The sequence below is a fragment of the Capricornis sumatraensis genome, chromosome 3 (assembly GCF_032405125.1).
Source record: "Capricornis sumatraensis isolate serow.1 chromosome 3, serow.2, whole genome shotgun sequence".
NCBI lineage: Eukaryota > Metazoa > Chordata > Mammalia > Artiodactyla > Bovidae > Capricornis > Capricornis sumatraensis.
The window spans coordinates 49,211,023-49,228,038 of NC_091071.1; the positions used below are offsets into that span (position 1 = coordinate 49,211,023).

Consider the following 17,016-nt stretch of genomic DNA (forward strand, 5'->3'; position numbering starts at 1 on the left):
GGCACATGTGTGAATCCCTCATCAGCTTCTTAACTACAGAATTCCTAAGCTGGCTCAGGTCCATACCGCCCTCCTCAGAGGAGGACATACCATCCTCAGCGTGTTCAGGGGGCTTAGGATTTCCTCGGAGGCTCCTGGCAGCCCGGGATCTCTAGGCAGCCTGCCCTGTCACTGTGGACTCACCTCTGTGCTGGTTGGGATCTTCCCGGCGCGTCCCCTCCCCAGCCGGGACCCAATCCTGCTAGCCTCAGCTTTCACTGCGCTGCCCCCGCGGCGGGAACAATATCCTTTCTATTTGGAGTTGACTCCGCTGCCCTTTGGAGATCGCAGTGCGTAACGTGAGCTCCGGTGCAGAGGGGTGGGTGCCGAGGGAGCCCCCTCCTGCAAGCCGGGCGTCCGGGCCGCGGTGTCCGGTCGTTGGTGGCTGCCCACGGCCGCAACCGCCCTCCGAGCCTGGGGTCCCTCGACCCGGCAGAGCGGGCGGCAGGAGGGAGGGAGGCCCCTGCCATGGCCACCCGGCTGGGCGCGCTCGCCGCGTCGGGGCTGTACCGGCGGCGCCAGCACCGGCAGAGCCCGCCGCCCGCGGCGCCAGGGTAGGTGGCCCGTGGGGCAGGGCGGGGGCGCGGGGGACAATGGCCGGAAAGCTGCGGCCGCGGGCCTTTCCTCGGACACCCCGCCTGGCCCTTCCGACGGCGGCGGCCGCCCGGCTGCCCGCAGCCCTGGGCGTGGGGACAGCGGCTGGCTTGGCGGCCAGAGCGGAGGCAAGGCGCGGCTTCATCCAGCCGGGGTTACTGATCTGGGATCAGCACTCTTGGGCAGGGCGCTGAGGATGGGGCGCTCAGATAAGTTGTCGAAATAACCGCCGCTACCGCTTTCAGGCTCCTGGAAACTTTTTGGCCGCTTTCGAGCGGATGGAACTGAGCGGTCAAGGAACCGCTGGACGTCACTCACCTATAAAAGGGGCTAAGCGGTGACTTGAAGCCAGGTTGGACGGACTCAAAAGCCTGAACTGCTCTATCCTGGGGAGAACTGCGGGGGTAGACCAGTGAAGAACGCTTCCTTTGGGACTGGGAGGGGGAGCCTCTGGGGCTCAGGATGGACATCAAGGTGTCTCTGAGGATGAGTTTATCTGCGGTGGAGAGAGTCTGAAGGGCACATGGATAGTGGAGCCCTGCGAGTGACAGTGGGGCTGGGGAGGGGGTCCTGGACGCCTTGCATTTGCAGCATCTCAGGGCCATCTGGGTGGAAAGATCTGCTAGAAGTTGGGGCAAGAGAGCGGTGGGGGCTGTGGGTTTGTTGTTTTTTGCATCAAAGCAGCAGGTGGGAGTCCCGGGGTGTGGGGGCAGGGTGGGGGAGGACTTCAAGGTTGGGAGGAAGGGGTAGGGCTTCAGGGATGAGACAGAGCAGCAGTCGTAGAGGTGGGGTGCCTGGAGGACCCGGGGACAAGGGGAGGTTTGGAGGCTGATGCTCAGCGGTGAACACAGAGCACTGTGGTGGGTGCCTGGGAGGGAGTGAGCCCGCGAAGCTGTCTGGGAGTACGAACGCAGCAAGCAAGAGGCTGTCACGTGGGGAGTGGAGAGCAGAGGCTGCAGAGAGGCACCCGTGGGATTCCTGTTGCAGCTGGACTTGTATCCGCACCAGTGTTGCAGGTCCCTCACCAGGGGCCACACCAGGGCAGGAACTGGATAAGCCCACTGCTCCGGTGGGGAACTTGGGGCTTGGGCGGCCAAGTGACTTCCCCAAGTGAACAGGAATGCTCAGCGGCTGGTCTCTGGATGACCCTAGATGTGAGTGGAGGGAGCCATGGGGCAAGAAGCGGGTGGCAGGGCACTGATGGGCCAGAGGCCATTGTGGAGGCTGGTTTCCTGGTATGAACGCAGCACAAGAACTTGGTCTCGATGCAAGGAGGACAGGGCTGATAGTGAAGATCAGGCGTCAGGAATGTCCCACACATGCATGCCGCATGCATGTTCATATGCTAACCTCAGCTTCCTGTTGCCTCGAGCTTCTGGCTTGAGGCCTGGCCTCACCAACACTGACGCACCCTTGAGTGTGGAAAGTCCCCTATGGCTGGCCCTGCCTGTGCCCAGGCCCTTCCGCTGGCTTTCCAGGGTTAGGTGGGTGGGAGGCTGCAATGGAGGTTGGTCGGACGTTGTAGGAAAAACAGAGTTTTGAATGGTCGTGCCTGCGTGATGCCACCAGGAGCTGAGGGGACAAGAGAGCACAGATCCAATCCCGTGTGACCTCAGCAGGTTTCTGACCCTCTTGGTAGGTCAGTTTCCTTATCTGGAACCAGCAACCTCCCCTCATGAGGACCTGGCTCAGAAAGGACTCTACCCACCACACCCCGAGCTAGAGCTCCAGACGTCTTGCATCAAATTCTTTTATGTTGGGTATCAAGACTGAGAGTATTTGGGGATGCTGGGGAGGGTTGGAGACGGGGACAGGGTGGGGTGACCACCTACCTCCGGCCCCACTGGCTGCCCAACTTGTCTCAGGCAATGTGCACATCTGTAGGTGAGTCTCCACGCCCACCCCCCGCACCCAGCCCCCAGCAATGGGGTTTGGCTTCTAGGTGCTGGCTAGGCGGTGGTGTCTCCCTGATGTTAACTGGGTGGACTGCGCTCCCTGTTCTCGGGCAGAATGTGAAGGAGGACATGGAATGCCTGCCTCCCCCCTTTGCCGTCTTGCAGGGAGCACTGCTGGGCTGGGCGGGAGGTCCCTGGGCTGCTGGAAACAACAGCTCTTTTATCCAGCGCTTGGCCTGTCTGGCCTTGTGCTCCGCATGCTGTCTGCTGTAGGCAGCAAGTTCTTTACTTCAGTTCTGAGGGGCAGTTCCTGCTCCTCTGGGCACCTCCTCGTGGAGGAGGAAACGAGGCCCTAGGGAGCTGGTACCTTTCTCCAGGGGCACAACTGGTGGCTTGAGCTGTCGGGATTTAAACACATGGGGTTGAGCCTGGAGTGGCTGCCTCCTGCAGGGGACAGCTGGCATCGTCTCTGATGGGGCTGTGATCCAGTTATCGGGGACACAGGCTTGTCTGTCCATCCCCCGTCTTTGGTCAGTGGGTCGGAGTGCTGTGTTCCCAAGCAAGGACCATGGGGATGCAGACATGGAAGTGCCACTGGGGGTGCTACTGACCAAGACTTGGGCTGGGGCCACCAGCGGGGTGGGAGGTAGGTGGTCTCTCCCCCACACCCACCTGCCTGAGAGCCGTGTAGGGGACAGACGGCAAAACTGTTGACCTGAGCCTCCTAGGGCCCCAGCCAGGGAGCCGAACCCAGGCACAGTGCAGAGCCAGCCGCTCTCTTAGGGGCCAGCTGCTGTGGCCATCACATGGAGATGCTGTCTCTGAATGTCTGCCCTGGGGTGAGGCCGGGGCTCTGTAGGGGCAAACCGATGATGGGCCTGCTGCACGCTCACTTGGTCAGGGTCCAGATGTCTGGAACAATCTGAAAGCCTGGGGCTGGACTTGAATACGTGTTTTGGCTGCATTTTCTGGGTTCTTTGGGTGGGGAATTCCAGGCCCAGAGTCACAGGATTTCCTGTTGATTTCTGACTTCTCCAAGACCCGCCAAGGTCTTGTTCATGGCCAGGCATTGGAACTTCCTCCCAGCTACCTTGGGTGTGTGTTTTCGGAGAACAAGTCCTCCAGGTTCACGGTGACCTTGGGGCAGGAAACTGTGCCTGTGTTGACAGAGTCCAGCCCAGCTCCTGGCGGCCTGGGTGATCAGCCCCTGTCCTGTCTGTTTCTCTACATGGTGACCAGCAGTGAGCCGGAAAGGAAGGTGGTGGCCGCTGCGTGCAGAGCCTCCCTGTCAACGTGGGCTCTGCCCAACCCCTCCTGCCTCTGTCCTGCTTCCTCGCCCCTTTGGCCTAAATGTGGACGTGGGAGGTGGCTTTGGTCCCCCAAGGATTCCTGAGGGCAGGCGGAGGTCTGCTTGCCTGACAGGGCTTGCTGAAGAGCCTTCTGGCCCTTCTCCTGCCATGAGAGGAAGTCCTGCCTGGGTGCCCCAGCCCAGCTCCCTTTCTGTGTCTGTGGCAGCACCTTCTGCTAGACCCACTGTCCGCAGTCTACACCTGAGAGGCAGTGCCCTCGCCTGCCACCCGGGCCCATCCTGCCTGGGGTCTCCAGCATGAGCAGTGTCACTTGAGACTTCTCACAGCACTGTAGCCCTGAGAGAAGGGTGGGGTTCAGCATGGCGGGAGGTGGAACAGGCTGGAAAGACGACCTCCAAAGATGGGCCGAGTGCCCCTGCACGAGTCTACAGGACGCGTGATCGGTTGCATCTCTCGTTGCTGAGCCTGACCTCCCTTCTGCGCCCACCCTTCCAGGCAGCCACCACAATCCACCCAAGTCGACAAGAGACAAAGTCTGTTTGCCGCCTTGTAGTCAAGGTCGCAGGCATGAGGGTGCTGGGAATTTGTAGAGGCTCTTGTGGCTGACCGCCAGGTTCCTCCTCCTGTCTGAGCCGGGGCCCTAGGCTGGAGCCAGCGTGTGTCTCTGTGGCGATTTCCCCTGGAGTTCAATTTGGCTTTCACACCTCCCATAAGGACAGCCATCACTTGCCCCGGGGACAGCAGTTGCCCGCATGGATGAGGAGGGTCGCTCCCCATCCTGCTCCCATTCCCAAATAGTCACAGCCTCACCTTCTCCATGGTACGGTGGTTTTGTGTTTGGAGAGGGGTGGGGCAGGGATGAATCTAACTCGTGGTGCAGGGGAAAGAGCCACTGAACTCTGTCCAACCTGAGTTCACATTTGGACTTTGTCATCTGCTCTGTGAGTTTGCTCAAGTTACTCAATCTCTCTGAGCCTTAGAAAAGCAAGGTGGCCTCAGGGATGAAATAAGTATGTGAATCCCAGGCTGCTCCCCTGTGCCTGGATGATGCTCTGTACCCGAGACACTGTGGTTCCCTGAGTGGGAGACAGGAGGCGCAGGAGGGTGCCCGGGTGTCCCTGATGCCCTGAGAGATGGCCCAGCACCATGACTGAGTAGCTTGGGGCCAGGTCAGTGACAATGACAACCACAACCCTGTCCTCTGCAAGCTTACAGTGGGCCGTGCACCCCATAGAGAGCTTATGTGTCCGTCATCTAAAGGTCAGAACGCACGATGGCCTTGGTTAGGGTCCTTCTCTGGCTGGGCGCCTGGGCTTGGAGAGCGAGGGCCAGCCCCAGCTGCACCACGAGAGAGGGCCCGGACTGGAGCCCTGACTGCTCTGACCGGCATGAGCCCAGCGATGGCTGACCTGTGCCTGACCCTCCATGAAGGGCACTGGGGGCTTCCGGGTATGGGGAGAGACGGGGCTCCGGGGTGAGGGGCTTTGCCTCTGCCCACTGCGGCCCAGGGGGTCACTCCCTCCAGGCCTCTACGCGTCTGTCTGTGAGCTGGACACGCTGTGCACGGCTCTCAGGGTTGCCACCTGGGAAGGCCACTGCATCCTGGCATACACTGGCACCTGGTGTATCCTTGGCACATGGTGGCTACAGGTATGGGTGACAGCCACCCGGGGTGATCCAAGCCGGTGCGGGGCAGCGTGGACCGACTGCGTGACTGAGTCTCCACAGTGCTGAGGCCAGCCTGGGGTGAGGATGGTGCTGTCCTCTGCCCCAGAAAACGTGTCCCTTGAGCGCAGCCCGCAGGTTCTGACCTCTGTTCCTTTTTCCTGCTCAGCAACATGTCCAACGCCTTGGCCAATGCAGTGTGCCAGCGCTGCCAGGCGCGCTTCGCCCCTGCCGAGCGGATCGTCAACAGCAACGGAGAACTGTACCACGAGCACTGCTTCGTGTGCGCACAGTGCTTCCGGCCCTTCCCTGAGGGGCTCTTTTACGAGGTGAGAGTGCTCCCTAACCCTTGCCTCTGCTTCCCGGAGCACAAGCCCCTGACCCAGCTCAGGGTCTGCCCTCTGGCAGCCTGCGGGCCTCACCTGGCCACAGCCCTCCAGTGACAGACTGGCAGACGTGCCGGGCCGTGAGCCGGTGCTGCTCCTGCCAGCCCAGAACCTTGCTGGCCACCCCGTGGGGGCCCAGCCCTCAGCTCTGTGAACAGTGCTCTCCTGGTGTGCATGGTGCTGAAGGAGTCACCGTTCATCCTATCATCTCTGGGAGGCCCTGGGGTCAGACAGTAAACATAACCAGCGTACACCTGATGCTGCTAAGTGCTCAGGTTACGAGGAGTCCTGGGGGTGGGGGCCTGAGCAGGGGGTTAATGTTTGAGCAGACCAGAAGGAGGTGAGGGAGCATGTGTGTACCTACAGGAAGAGCTCTCAGCAGAGGGCACAGCAAGTGTAAAGGCCCTGAGGTTGGGGTGTGTGGGTTTTGGAGCAGTAGGAGGCTGGTGTGATGGAAGCAGAGGAAATGAGAGGGGTGGCAGAAGATGAGGGAGGGCAGGAGAATTGTTTAACCCTGTGGGCCTTCATGGGGCCTTAAGCTTCATCCTGGGAGGGGCAGGACCCATACTGTCTGTCAGACAGTAGAAAAGGGCCTCTCTGGTTGCTATGTGGAGGAGACGCTTTGCAGGAATGGGGACAGAAGCTGGGAGAACAGGTGGGACCAGAAGCCAGTTATTTCTTTGGTAATCCAGATGGAAGGGAAGGGACCTAGGCTGAGCTGCCCTCGGTCCCAAGAGCAGATTGTTAAATTTTCCGCAATCCTGCAGGCTGGTTGCTAAATACAGTCATTATTAAAAGTTAAATGATGTATACATACAATGAGATAAAATTTTATTAAAGACAAAAATAGCAGATACACAAAACTCATCACTTCCTAATTGTTTTGTTACATTTCACTACCTGTTATTGTGTTTGGGTGCTGGAAACGCAGTACCGTGGTGGCTACTAACATCTCTTCTCAATTCCATGTCAGCATCATTTTGGTAGCTTCAAACTGACCCCGGTGGGACTATTTACACAGCAGAAATTGGCAAATGCTGCCAGGCCACCTCAGGGCTGCCTGTTAGCGTTTATAGGCACACCATGGCAATGCTCAGAGGCTGGCTAGATTTTGAATCTGAGGGGATTGGCTGACAGACGGCTGGGAGGTGGGTGATTTGCCTGACTAAACAGGAGCTGCTGTTCCCCATGGTGCCTCCTGAGAACTGCTGGCCAGTGGGGAGGTGGGGTAAAGGGGTTGAGTGGCACAGGGCTCTGCAGATGTGCCTATGATGATATAGATTCCCGCTGCCCCTGCTGGGTAGGGCTCTAGCCAGGTGCAGCTTAATAAGACACTCTCAGGGAACAGGGGAAACCAGATAAAATCGTCAAGGGAGGAAAGGCAGAGGCAGGTGTTGGCCAAACTTGGGGCCAGTGCAGGGGTCTGCCTTGCCCAGACAGATGGGGTGCACCCCATTCCTGTGCCTCTTCTTCTGGGTCCCTTCCCTACATCTTTTGTGGACCCTGGGGGAGTGGACCTCTCAGACACGAAACAGGGCCAAGGGACACACAGAATTCAACCTTGATCCCTGGGCTTCCCGGCATAAACATCCACCCCCATCCCACAGCCTGCCCCTGGGACCAACGCGGCCAAGATCTTCAGCAAACAGCGGTGGCCCTCTGAGGGGGCCAGCCTTGCCGAGCTGCCAGCTTCCTCGAGGTCCCTCACTTTGCACTCTCCCCAAGTCAAACAGGCCAATCCTGTCCCGTCCTCAGGCCTTGCACTGACTGCTCCCTGTGTGGAAACCCCTCTTCTTAGTATCCCCCTCGCCTTCCGTCTTTCCACTCCTTATCACCTCCTCCAGGAAGTCCCCCACCCATGCTTCCTGTGGTGGTAGCAGGTATACAAAGCGGGGTGCCCATCTAGCCTCCCCGAGGGCAGGTCCTCACCCCACCGACCGGTGCAGCTCAGAGAATGACAGTGCCTTCCTTGTCCTTTCTCTGCTGGCCCCCTCTGCAGTTCGAAGGTCGGAAGTACTGCGAGCACGACTTCCAGATGCTGTTTGCTCCGTGCTGCGGGTCCTGTGGTAAGGCTTCCACGATGCCTGGGAAGTGGGGATGGGAGAGGAGGGGGCCTGTCTTTCTGAGCATTGGCCTTTGGGCCTCTGTGCTCATCACCTTCCCAAGCTCTGGGAGGGGCGCCCTGGGGCCAGGCAGAGCCAGGCGGGCTCCTGTGGGGAGGAACTCTGGGGGGAGGGCACAAGGCCAGCAGGGACGTCTCTCCTCCAGGCGAATTCATCATTGGCCGCGTCATCAAGGCCATGAACAACAACTGGCACCCTGGATGCTTCCGCTGTGAGCTGTGTGACGTGGAGTTGGCTGACCTGGGCTTTGTGAAGAACGCAGGCAGGTGAGATGGGCCTCACCGCAGGCCCAGGCCTGGTCCAGGCGCCTTGGGCTGCCAGTGGGGCTGTCACCCCCACTGTCCCTGCGAGGAGGGCAGGAGAACTCTGTCTGGTTTACGGGTGAGGATGGAGGCTGGAGAGTGAGGGGTGAGGAATCGGGGTGTCCCAGGCTCAGGGCTGCTCCCAGGAGCAGGCTGACGGTAGACAGCCAGCAGGCAGGGGGCAGAAGCGGGAGCTGTTAGTGCAGTGCGAGGATGAGGAGCTGTGAGTTAAGCTCCTGCCTGCCCGGCCACCCAGGCTGCAGCCATCCCCCCTGTCCTCAGACCCCACAGGGGCTGCTGGGGGGAAAACACTCAGCTGGGGCCCAGGGGTGCTCCAAACTTCAGGCCCAGGTTCCCTTAGCAGGCTAAGCTGTCACTTTCCATGAAGACCTGCTCTCTCCTCCCGCTCCCCTCCCCTCACTGTCCCTGCACCCCCACCCCCACAGCCAGGACCTGCCTTCCCCCTGCCCTGCCCTCCGCTGCCCTGCACCTGTGCTTCCCTCCCTTGTCGCAGCGGGGGCCGCAGTGGCCGTGTCACTGCATCCGTAGCCCTGCTCACTTCCTGCTCCTCCAGCAGGGCTCACAGCTCTGGACCTCTCTGGTCCCTTTCTAATGGCTCAGGCGAGGTGGCCCCTGGTTCAAGGCACCCTGTCAGCCTTCGCTGCACAGCGACTCCCTGCAGCCCTTGCCAGTTCCCAGCCGGTTCCCCCACCTACTCCCCTCCGCCCAAGCTGCTCAGGCCTCCCGCAGCCTTCGCTGCCACTCCCGCTTCTCTCCGGGTGCCCAGGAACCCACGCGGTCTCCTACTGCATGGCTGTGCTGTCCCTCTCCTGTCCCGGTTCCCCTTCCTCCACCCATCTCTCTATGGCGGGCTCCTTTGGGGCTCTGCATTTGGTCCAAATGGCGCGTCTGTGCTGGGCAATCCAGATGTCGGCCTCCACCCTAGACCTCTCCCTCAGAATACCCCATTGCCCACACGCCATCTCCACAGTGTCTGGCAGGAATCCCAAATGCCACAGAACCCAACCAGCCAATTTTGAGTTTCTCCTCTGCTGGCAGTCAGGCCGCACGGAAGCACACACCTGCCTCGCTAGCAACACCTCAGTTGTCTGTCTGCCCCCCGCTTCCTCCCCTATCTGGGCGCTGGACACCATCTCTGGCCCTGTTGGAGCCCCAATTCCTAACACTGCTGTAGTGACCTTGTCCGTCTGCCTGCTCCATGAGAGACGTGTGTTATTCATCCTGGTGTCTGCAGGGTGCTCACTAGGAGCCTGAGTGTTGAGTGCTGATATGAGGGGTCTTGGGGGGCAGACAGTGCATCAGGGGTCCCGAGTGTGGGCCTAAGCTGCAGCTCACGCTGGGACTCCTGCTCTAGTGTTTGCTGGAAAAATCCAGAAGAGGCTGGACTTGTTCAGGAAAGTAAATTATTGCTGTGGTGACAGGCAGGTGGGGCACCCTGAAGCCCAGGTCGGCACTCTGAAGCCCACAAGGCAGAACGCCAGCGCCTGTGTGGGGTGGACCGGCTGTGGGGCCACCAGAACCACAGTGCATGCTGCTGCCTGCGCCGCCACTTTGCCGTTCTTGGGTCGGAAGGAAGAGAAGTTCTGGGGAGGGAGTTGCATTAACCAAACAGAATAACTTTCAGTTATTAAAGTACAGTTATGTATATGATCAGTATGCAGGCATGCTAAGTTGCTTCAGTCGTGTCCAACTCTTTGTGACCTGGACTGTAGCCTGCCAGGATCCTCTGTCCGTGGGATTTCCCAGGCAAAGAATCTTGGAGCTGGTTGCTGTTTCCTTCTCCAGGGGATCTTCCTGACCCAGGAATCGAATGCGGGTCTCCTACATTGCAGGCAGTCTCCTGCATTGCAAGCAGATTCTTCACCAACTGAGCCACGAGGGAAGCCCTTATGATCAGTATAACCAAGTACATAAAAGGACTCTTGAGGGGCATACAGACCATCCTCTAAGCAAAACACCTCCCATCTTGGCCAGCCAGGGGAAGGCCTCTTGGGGAGGAGTAGCACCCTGACCCTGCTGGGTCTGGGTTAGGGGGAGATAGATTCGTGGGCCAGGCTGCGTGCCCCCCACACCCGGCAGTGATGAAGCTGGGCTCCCCGTGATGGCCCCCTCATAGTCTGTGCTCCCCTGAGACTCAGAAGGGACAGGGCAGCTGCTGAGAAGCACTGGGGATTGTCGGCACATGCAGGTCTGTGTGTGGCAGGCGGGACCCACAGGCCCTGTGTTGCTGGACGTCACCTGGAGATCACCCTGAAACGTGCTTAGAGTGTTTGGCTCTCGTGTACTGCCTGTGTCCCCTAAATGCAGGGGCCTTTGGGAAAGGGGCCACAAAGGGAACTCAGAGCACCTTACACTTGAGAGGAAATCTCCAGACACCTTCTCCTGGCCCTCCACCGAGCGCTGCCCCCACCGTGCCCCTCTTCTGGCAGGCCGCTCCCCGCTGTCTCCTGAGTTATCTCTGCCAAGCTTCGCTGCCATGTGTTTCTGTTGTGAGGAGGCCGAGAGCCTCGCAGGGGTCACTTGGGAGAGAAAGACGCTCACTGTTCAGGACTGTTCCTCTGGGCTCCTTGCCCCTCACCGGGGGAGAGGGGGGTGGGGTCCAAGTCCCTGAGTGTCTCGCGGCTGTGAATGAGCAGGGTCAGCCCAGTCCCCGCAGAGGAGCGGCCGTCTGGCCCCTTCAGTGCGGCCTCGCCAGGCATCGGCTGACAGCCCAGACAGAACTGGGCGCCGGTGATGAGCTCGGACCTGGAAGCAGGTGATGGTGACCGGCGCGGTTCCGGTTTCTTTTCTCAGGGGCGGCGGGCTCCTCCTCGGTGAGGTTGCAGGGTGGTCCTTGTGGGGTTGGGGAGGGGCGGGGCCCAGGCTCACAGCTCCGACCTGGCGCTCAGCGAGCTCTCGTTGGTCCTCCCGTCGGCACTGGGCGGCGGCCCTGGGAGCCGCTTGCCGCACAGCAGGCTGCGCAGGGCGTCTCGGAACTTCTCGGCCACGAAGAAGTACATGACGGGGTCCAGCGCACCGTTGAGGCTGGTGAGGCAGGAGGTGATGCGGTTGCCGAGCGCCAGCGCGCGCTGTGCGGCGCACGAGGTGCGGTGGCCGCGGTAGCGCAGCACGTAGACGGAGCGGTGGACGTGATACGGCACGAAGCAGACCAGGAAGATGGCCAGCACCGCCGCGATCATGCGCACCGCCTTGTTTTTGAGGCGCCGCTCCACGCGCGGGCCCTGCCGCAGGCTGCGGATGACCAGCAGGTAGCAGGTGACGGTGGTGACGAACGGGAAGGTGAAGGCCACGGCCAGGGACGCCAGGGCGTGCTGGGAGGCCTTTTCCCTGTACAGCTGCAGGCAGACCACCGTGTGGTTGGTCCGCACGGTCTGCGGGCTCACCAGCAGCGGGGCCATTGCCACGGCCACCACCACCCAGAGGAAGGCGCAGGCCAGGTGGGCGTGGAGCGGCCTGCGGAGCTTGAGGGACTTGACGGGGTGCACGATGGCCAGGAAGCGGTCAGCGCTGATGCAAGTGAGGAAGTAGATGCTGGCATACATGTTGAGGTAGAAGAGGAAGCCCGTGAGCCGGCATGGGATCTCCCCAAACGGCCAGTGATTCCCTGAGAAGTGGTAGACCAGGCGAGTGGGGAGGACCAGCACGCAGGACAGGTCGGCCACGGCCAGGTGCATCAGGAACACGTTGGCCGGGGTGCCGGACTTGTGATCCCGGATGAAGAGCCACAGGGCCAGGGCGTTGCCCACAAAAGCCAGGATGAAATCCAGGAGGTAGAAAGAGGCGAAGAGGACGTTCTCCAGGGGCGTCTCTTGGCCGCATTGCTCCACAGGGGCCAAGGAGGTGTTGGGCAGTAGACCTGGGGCGGCCACCTCGAAGCCATTCATGCTTCAGCCAGAGGCAGAGGCACTGAGCCTGGAGGGAACAAGCAGACAGGCCAGCTTCAGAGAGCCTGGGACAGGCGAGGCATCACCCGCTGCAGACATGAGCTCTTGGAAGCCTTTAGTACCTGCCGACCCCTAACCCCTGGATAGGCTGTTCCATGCTTGGCACTGCCTGAGGGGCTACAGGGCACCTCCTGTGTCCAGCTGGGGGTGGGCAAGTGTCACAGTCTTGTCCACCTCTTTGCGATCCCATAGACTATAGCCTCTGTCCATGGAATTCTCCGGGCAAGAATACTGGAGTGGGTTGCCATGCCCTTCTCCAGGGGATCTTCCCCACCCAGGGATGAAACCCTTTCTGTTTTATGTTTTGATTTTATTTTATTTTTTTAACCTCAAGGCATGTCTTAGCTCCCTGAACAGGGATTGAACCTGCACCCACTGCTTTGGAAGGCTGCAGAAAGCAAAACCAAAACCAGGGCCTGGGTGCCAAACTACTGCTGGGGTCAGCTCCCCACCGTGCGGCTGTGTCCCTGTAGAGCATGGAGAGGTCGGCCATGAAGGCCACCTCTCAGGCCTGGGGCATAGAGTCAGCACCGCAGGGAGAGACGGACAGGCCCTGGGGGCTGTGAGAGCTGAGGGAGGGGCCCGCATCTTCTGTCCCTCTCCCCTGTGTGCTGTCTGACCGGTGAGGTGCATGAGTCCCTTGAGCCCTGCTTCTCGTGGGTGGGGCACCTCGCCGTGAGAGCCCAGTGTGGGGGGCTCGGCCAACTCCTCCTCAGCATCAGGTGAACCCTGCTCAGCCTCCCTGACCCACCTGTCCACTAGGCTCCCCAGTGCTCCCGGCACCGGCCATGGGAGGGCCTCACGAGGAATGCAGTGTCCTGCTCTGTCTACAGCACCTGAAGGCCCGTCCGGGCCAGCATCCAAGGTCTTGAGCTTTTCGAACTCAGCCACCAGCCCTGCTTCGGGCATGTCAGTGGGCGGAGACTTGTGTCTTAGAAGGACAAGTGTCTTAGGCTTGTGCCTGTGGGTCCAGGCCTGCAGTGGGTGTTTTACTACCTGGAGTAGTTTAACTAGAGTTTACCTGGTAGCTCAGACAGTAGAAGCATCTGCTCGCAATGCGGGAGACCTGGGTTCGATCCCTGGATGGGGAAGATCCCCTGGAGAAGGAAATGGCAACCCACTCCCATATTCTTTTCTGGAAAATTCCATGGATGGAGGAAGCTCATAGGCTGCAGTCCATGGGGTCGCTTTAACTATCAGGAGGCAGATTCTTTTCCAAGAGAGGAAGAGCCATATGTTCCAGAGGTGGAGAGACTGTCCGGGGTGTTCTAGCCAAGACCTGCAGCCCCAGAGAGGCCGGGACCCAGGGAGGCAGCCTGTCTCTGCCCAGCCTTGCCCACCTGGTTTACCCTCAGCATAAACCAGAGGCTGCTTGGAGCCCTCCTGGCCTCAGAAACAAACTGTTTCTGTCTGGTGACCCCAGTTCTGATTGGGTCACCGGTGGTCCCTCCCCAACAGACAGAGTGACAGATTTCCCATGTTGATTTTGGTCGACTCAGGAGATTCACAAAGGAGAGGAAAGGTCCCAACGCCCTGCCTCCCACAGGCCTTGGACAGGTGTGTGCAGGCCAGACGGCACGCAGCCTGCAGCCCCACATGGGGTTGGGTGGGGGGCGGGTGCCGTTTCTTCTCAGGGCACCTCTGCCTACAGTGCAACTTCAGGGGCTCCCCTGAGGCCCACCTCCCAGCAGCCCCACTTCCTGCCTGCAGGCTGTAGAGGGGGCAGGAGAGGGGGCTCGCAGGAGCAGCAGAATGGAGCGGGGAGCAGCGGTTGCACGCACAGCCGCAGGGGGCCTGGAGCAAGCTCTCTGTAAACTCCTCTCTCCTCGGGTCCTCTCCTTTTAATGACCGAGGTAATAGCCCTGGCAGGGGCTGGCAAGTGCTCCGGGAGCACGGGGATGTTAGCACCGGCAGTCCCTGAGTATGAGGCTGGGCGCCATCCCCAGGTGTGGGTTCCCGAAGTAGACGGAGCAGGGCCAGCGGTTCAGACTTTGGCAGCTAGGAGGGCAGGAGGGCAGTGTGGGTAGTGAGGAGCTGTCAGGCCAGGCAGCAGCTTGACCCTCTGCTTCATGCCTCATCAACCACCACTAGGGTCCCTGGGCACCCCCGGCACCCCTGCTGCCCCACAGGTGGCTGAGCAGGAGGAAGTCAGTGGTGGTGAGCACCTGGCCAGTCATTCTCAAGCCAGCGGAGACGCTCGCCTGACCACAGCACGTTTTGATTATTGGAGGGATCCAGGGATGTCCCCCTGCCCAAATCTCTCCTAGACTCACAGTGGTTCAGGTTCCCTAAAATTCTAATGCAGAGATTATTTCTTGTTGCTCCCAAGTGTGTGTGACCTGAGGCAGTGGGGGAAGCGGGGGAGGCCTGGAGGCCAAGTGAGGGAGGGGTCTTGATGGGGATGGGGAGGGGCTGCCCTGAGGCCCAGACGCTACCCATCCCTCTGGTGGCACAGTCATCACCCAGCCCCTTCGTGAGGTCTGCTCGCAGGTACTGACCATCTTCTCTGCCCGGCGCGAGGCAGGCCTGCCTGGGCATTGCCCACCAGTCTTCAGGGGCAGACGTCCACTGCCTCCTTTTACAGATGGAGGCTCAGCATCAGCTCACTTGCCCAGGGTTATTTGGCCAGGGCAACAGCCCAGAAGTGGGAAGCCAGATCCGGAAGACCCAGCATGACAGCCAACACCTCCTCCTGCTTTTCCTCCAGGGGCTGATGAGTCCCTGCTGCCAGGGCTGGTGTGGAGCTGCCTCCCAGGCTCAGTGCCTCCCCCCGCGGGCCTGACCCCAGGAACAGCAACACAGTTTGCCCCACCCTTTGTTCAAGAAGCAAGGCTTTCCAGATGGTGACAGTGGAGCAGTGGGCTGAGCGTGGGGCCCTGCATGTGCGCAGGTGGCACCCGGTGGGCTGCCTGGCGCCTGGCTTTCTGCTGCTGCCCAGGGCCTCCTGAGCCCCACCACTGAAGGCCACGTGCCCCATGCTCTGTTTGGGTGCAGACTTGATTCCAGAACGCTTTCAGGCTTGAGTCAGGTCTGTTGCAGTTTCTCCACCTGGCCCCTGTGTTACGAGTTCTCATGCTGGTTTTGTGGGTCTGGGGGGGCTCCTGCTCCTCTCCACGTGTCCCTAGACACGCCTGCTCTCACTGTCTCTCGATGTCTCACTCTGCTCGGGGCAGGGCAGTGGGCCCCGACCAGGAGCAGGTGCAGGGCTCGGCCTCTGGGAGGGGACGTGGGTGGGTGTGCCGTGGGAGGAGGCTGAGCTGGCAGGCGGTCTCTTGGTGTCGCCGGCACCGGTCCCTCCTGCCTCCTCGTTGGGCCCCTCCAGGTGCCCTGGCTAGAGGAGGAGAGTGGGGGTGTCGCTGCAGCCATGGGGCCGCAGACTGGGCACCTGCTCTTCCTTTAAAAGCCCCCACAATGAGACAGGAGCACCGCCCATGGGCTGCTCTAGTTCAGACCAGGGAGGCCTCGATAAATAGGTTGAAGCGAGATGGCAGAGATGGCCCTGCCTTGCCTCTGCTGGGCCCGCGCTTGCCCCGCACCCCCGTGCCCCGCTCCCCAGCCCTGCCCTTACCTCTCACAGCTGGTCTGGGGCAGCAGGTGGGCTGCGGCCTGTGGGCGGGTGGTGGCTCCGTGTGGCCGTGGTAGAGGCCGGCTGGCTATTTAAGGAGAGGCGGGGAGGCTGCACCCCCTCGGGCCCTGAAAGGCTGCTTCATTCCTGAGGGGTCCCCTGTGTGGTGGGCCAGTCCTCTGGCTGCCTCTGCTGCGCTGGGCTGTGAATATTCCAGTGTGTCCCAGCACACCCCCCATCCCCCAGCTGGGCCGCCCGAGCATCACAGAGGCCGAGTGTGTGACTGTCTACGAAGCCGTGGAGTGGGCGCCGGCTGGGTGGGGGGCTTGGCTGGGACCGACAGACAACAGGACGTTTCAGAACAGGGTAATTTCCTACCGAGGGGAGGGGGCCAGGGAGGGGCTGGTTGCCATGACAACGGGCCTGGGCGCCTGAGCCTGCACTGGCCATCGGCAGAGCGGGGGGGTCTTGTGAATGGGGAAGGGTGGGAGGCCGAGGAGTCTTGTTTGGTCAAATGAGGGGGATTCTTTCAGGATACTTGCTGTAGGGTCCTTGTGTCCTGCCCTGTATAATGAGGCCCCCTTTGGGTGTGTGGAATAAATCATGGCCTTTATCTCCAGCAGGGCCCAGCTGCAGGCTGCCTCATAATGGCGCGCTGTCTGTGCCCGTGGGGACCCGGAGGGCTGGCCCTCGTCTGCACGGGCTCCTCCTCTGGACAGGAGGCCTGGGAACAGAGCCACTGCCGCCTGCCCGTACTGCTCCCCTAGGCTCCTCCTGGGGGTTTCGGGGGTGGCTGTTTGGATGTCGCCAGTGGCTACTCCAGCAAAGTTGTTTCTCTCTGTCTTTCCCAAAATGATACACCCAGTAGCACAGGGCACCAGACCACTATTTCTAGTTTCAAAAGACTACAACTTTTTAGTTAAGGTGTTTAAAGATATACATGCTATCACTGGGAGGAACCTCCCACAAGTACTCTCTGAAATATATTCTTTTACACAGTCCTGTGCACTTGGGATTACTGCCCATTTTACAGATGAGGAAACTGAGGCTCAGGGAGGTGACCTGACTGGCCAACCAGAAACCAGTGAGCCAGGATTTGGGCTCAAGCATGTGTTGCTCTAAAACTTAGGCTGCATGTGTGTGTATGTTGTTTTGTTCTTGTCTTCTGTTGC

At 60.4% G+C, this 17,016-nt stretch overlaps 2 protein-coding genes across 6 annotated transcripts in view; one reads left to right on the forward strand and one right to left on the reverse strand.

Moving 5' to 3' along the window:
- Positions 1-17,016, forward strand: part of LIMS2 (LIM zinc finger domain containing 2) — a 45,730-nt gene that overhangs the window by 22,692 nt on the left and 6,022 nt on the right. Inside the window, exons 1-4 of one of the 5 annotated variants that reach the window (XM_068968903.1) lie at positions 280-338; positions 5,673-5,832; positions 7,889-7,955; positions 8,158-8,278. In XM_068968903.1, coding sequence (XP_068825004.1) covers positions 5,677-5,832; positions 7,889-7,955; positions 8,158-8,278 — 344 coding nt within the window. In that variant the 5' untranslated portion in view covers positions 280-338; positions 5,673-5,676. Of the gene's footprint in view, positions 1-279; positions 339-507; positions 594-1,688; positions 1,788-5,672; positions 5,833-7,888; positions 7,956-8,157; positions 8,279-17,016 lie in introns of those variants that run through there. The other 4 variants (XM_068968902.1, XM_068968900.1, XM_068968904.1 and 1 more) reach the window with 4 other exon arrangements.
- GPR17 (G protein-coupled receptor 17) lies at positions 11,200-12,219 on the reverse strand. The gene has a single exon (XM_068969330.1). It carries the CDS (start codon positions 12,217-12,219, stop codon positions 11,200-11,202), a length of 1,020 nt encoding a protein of 339 aa, XP_068825431.1.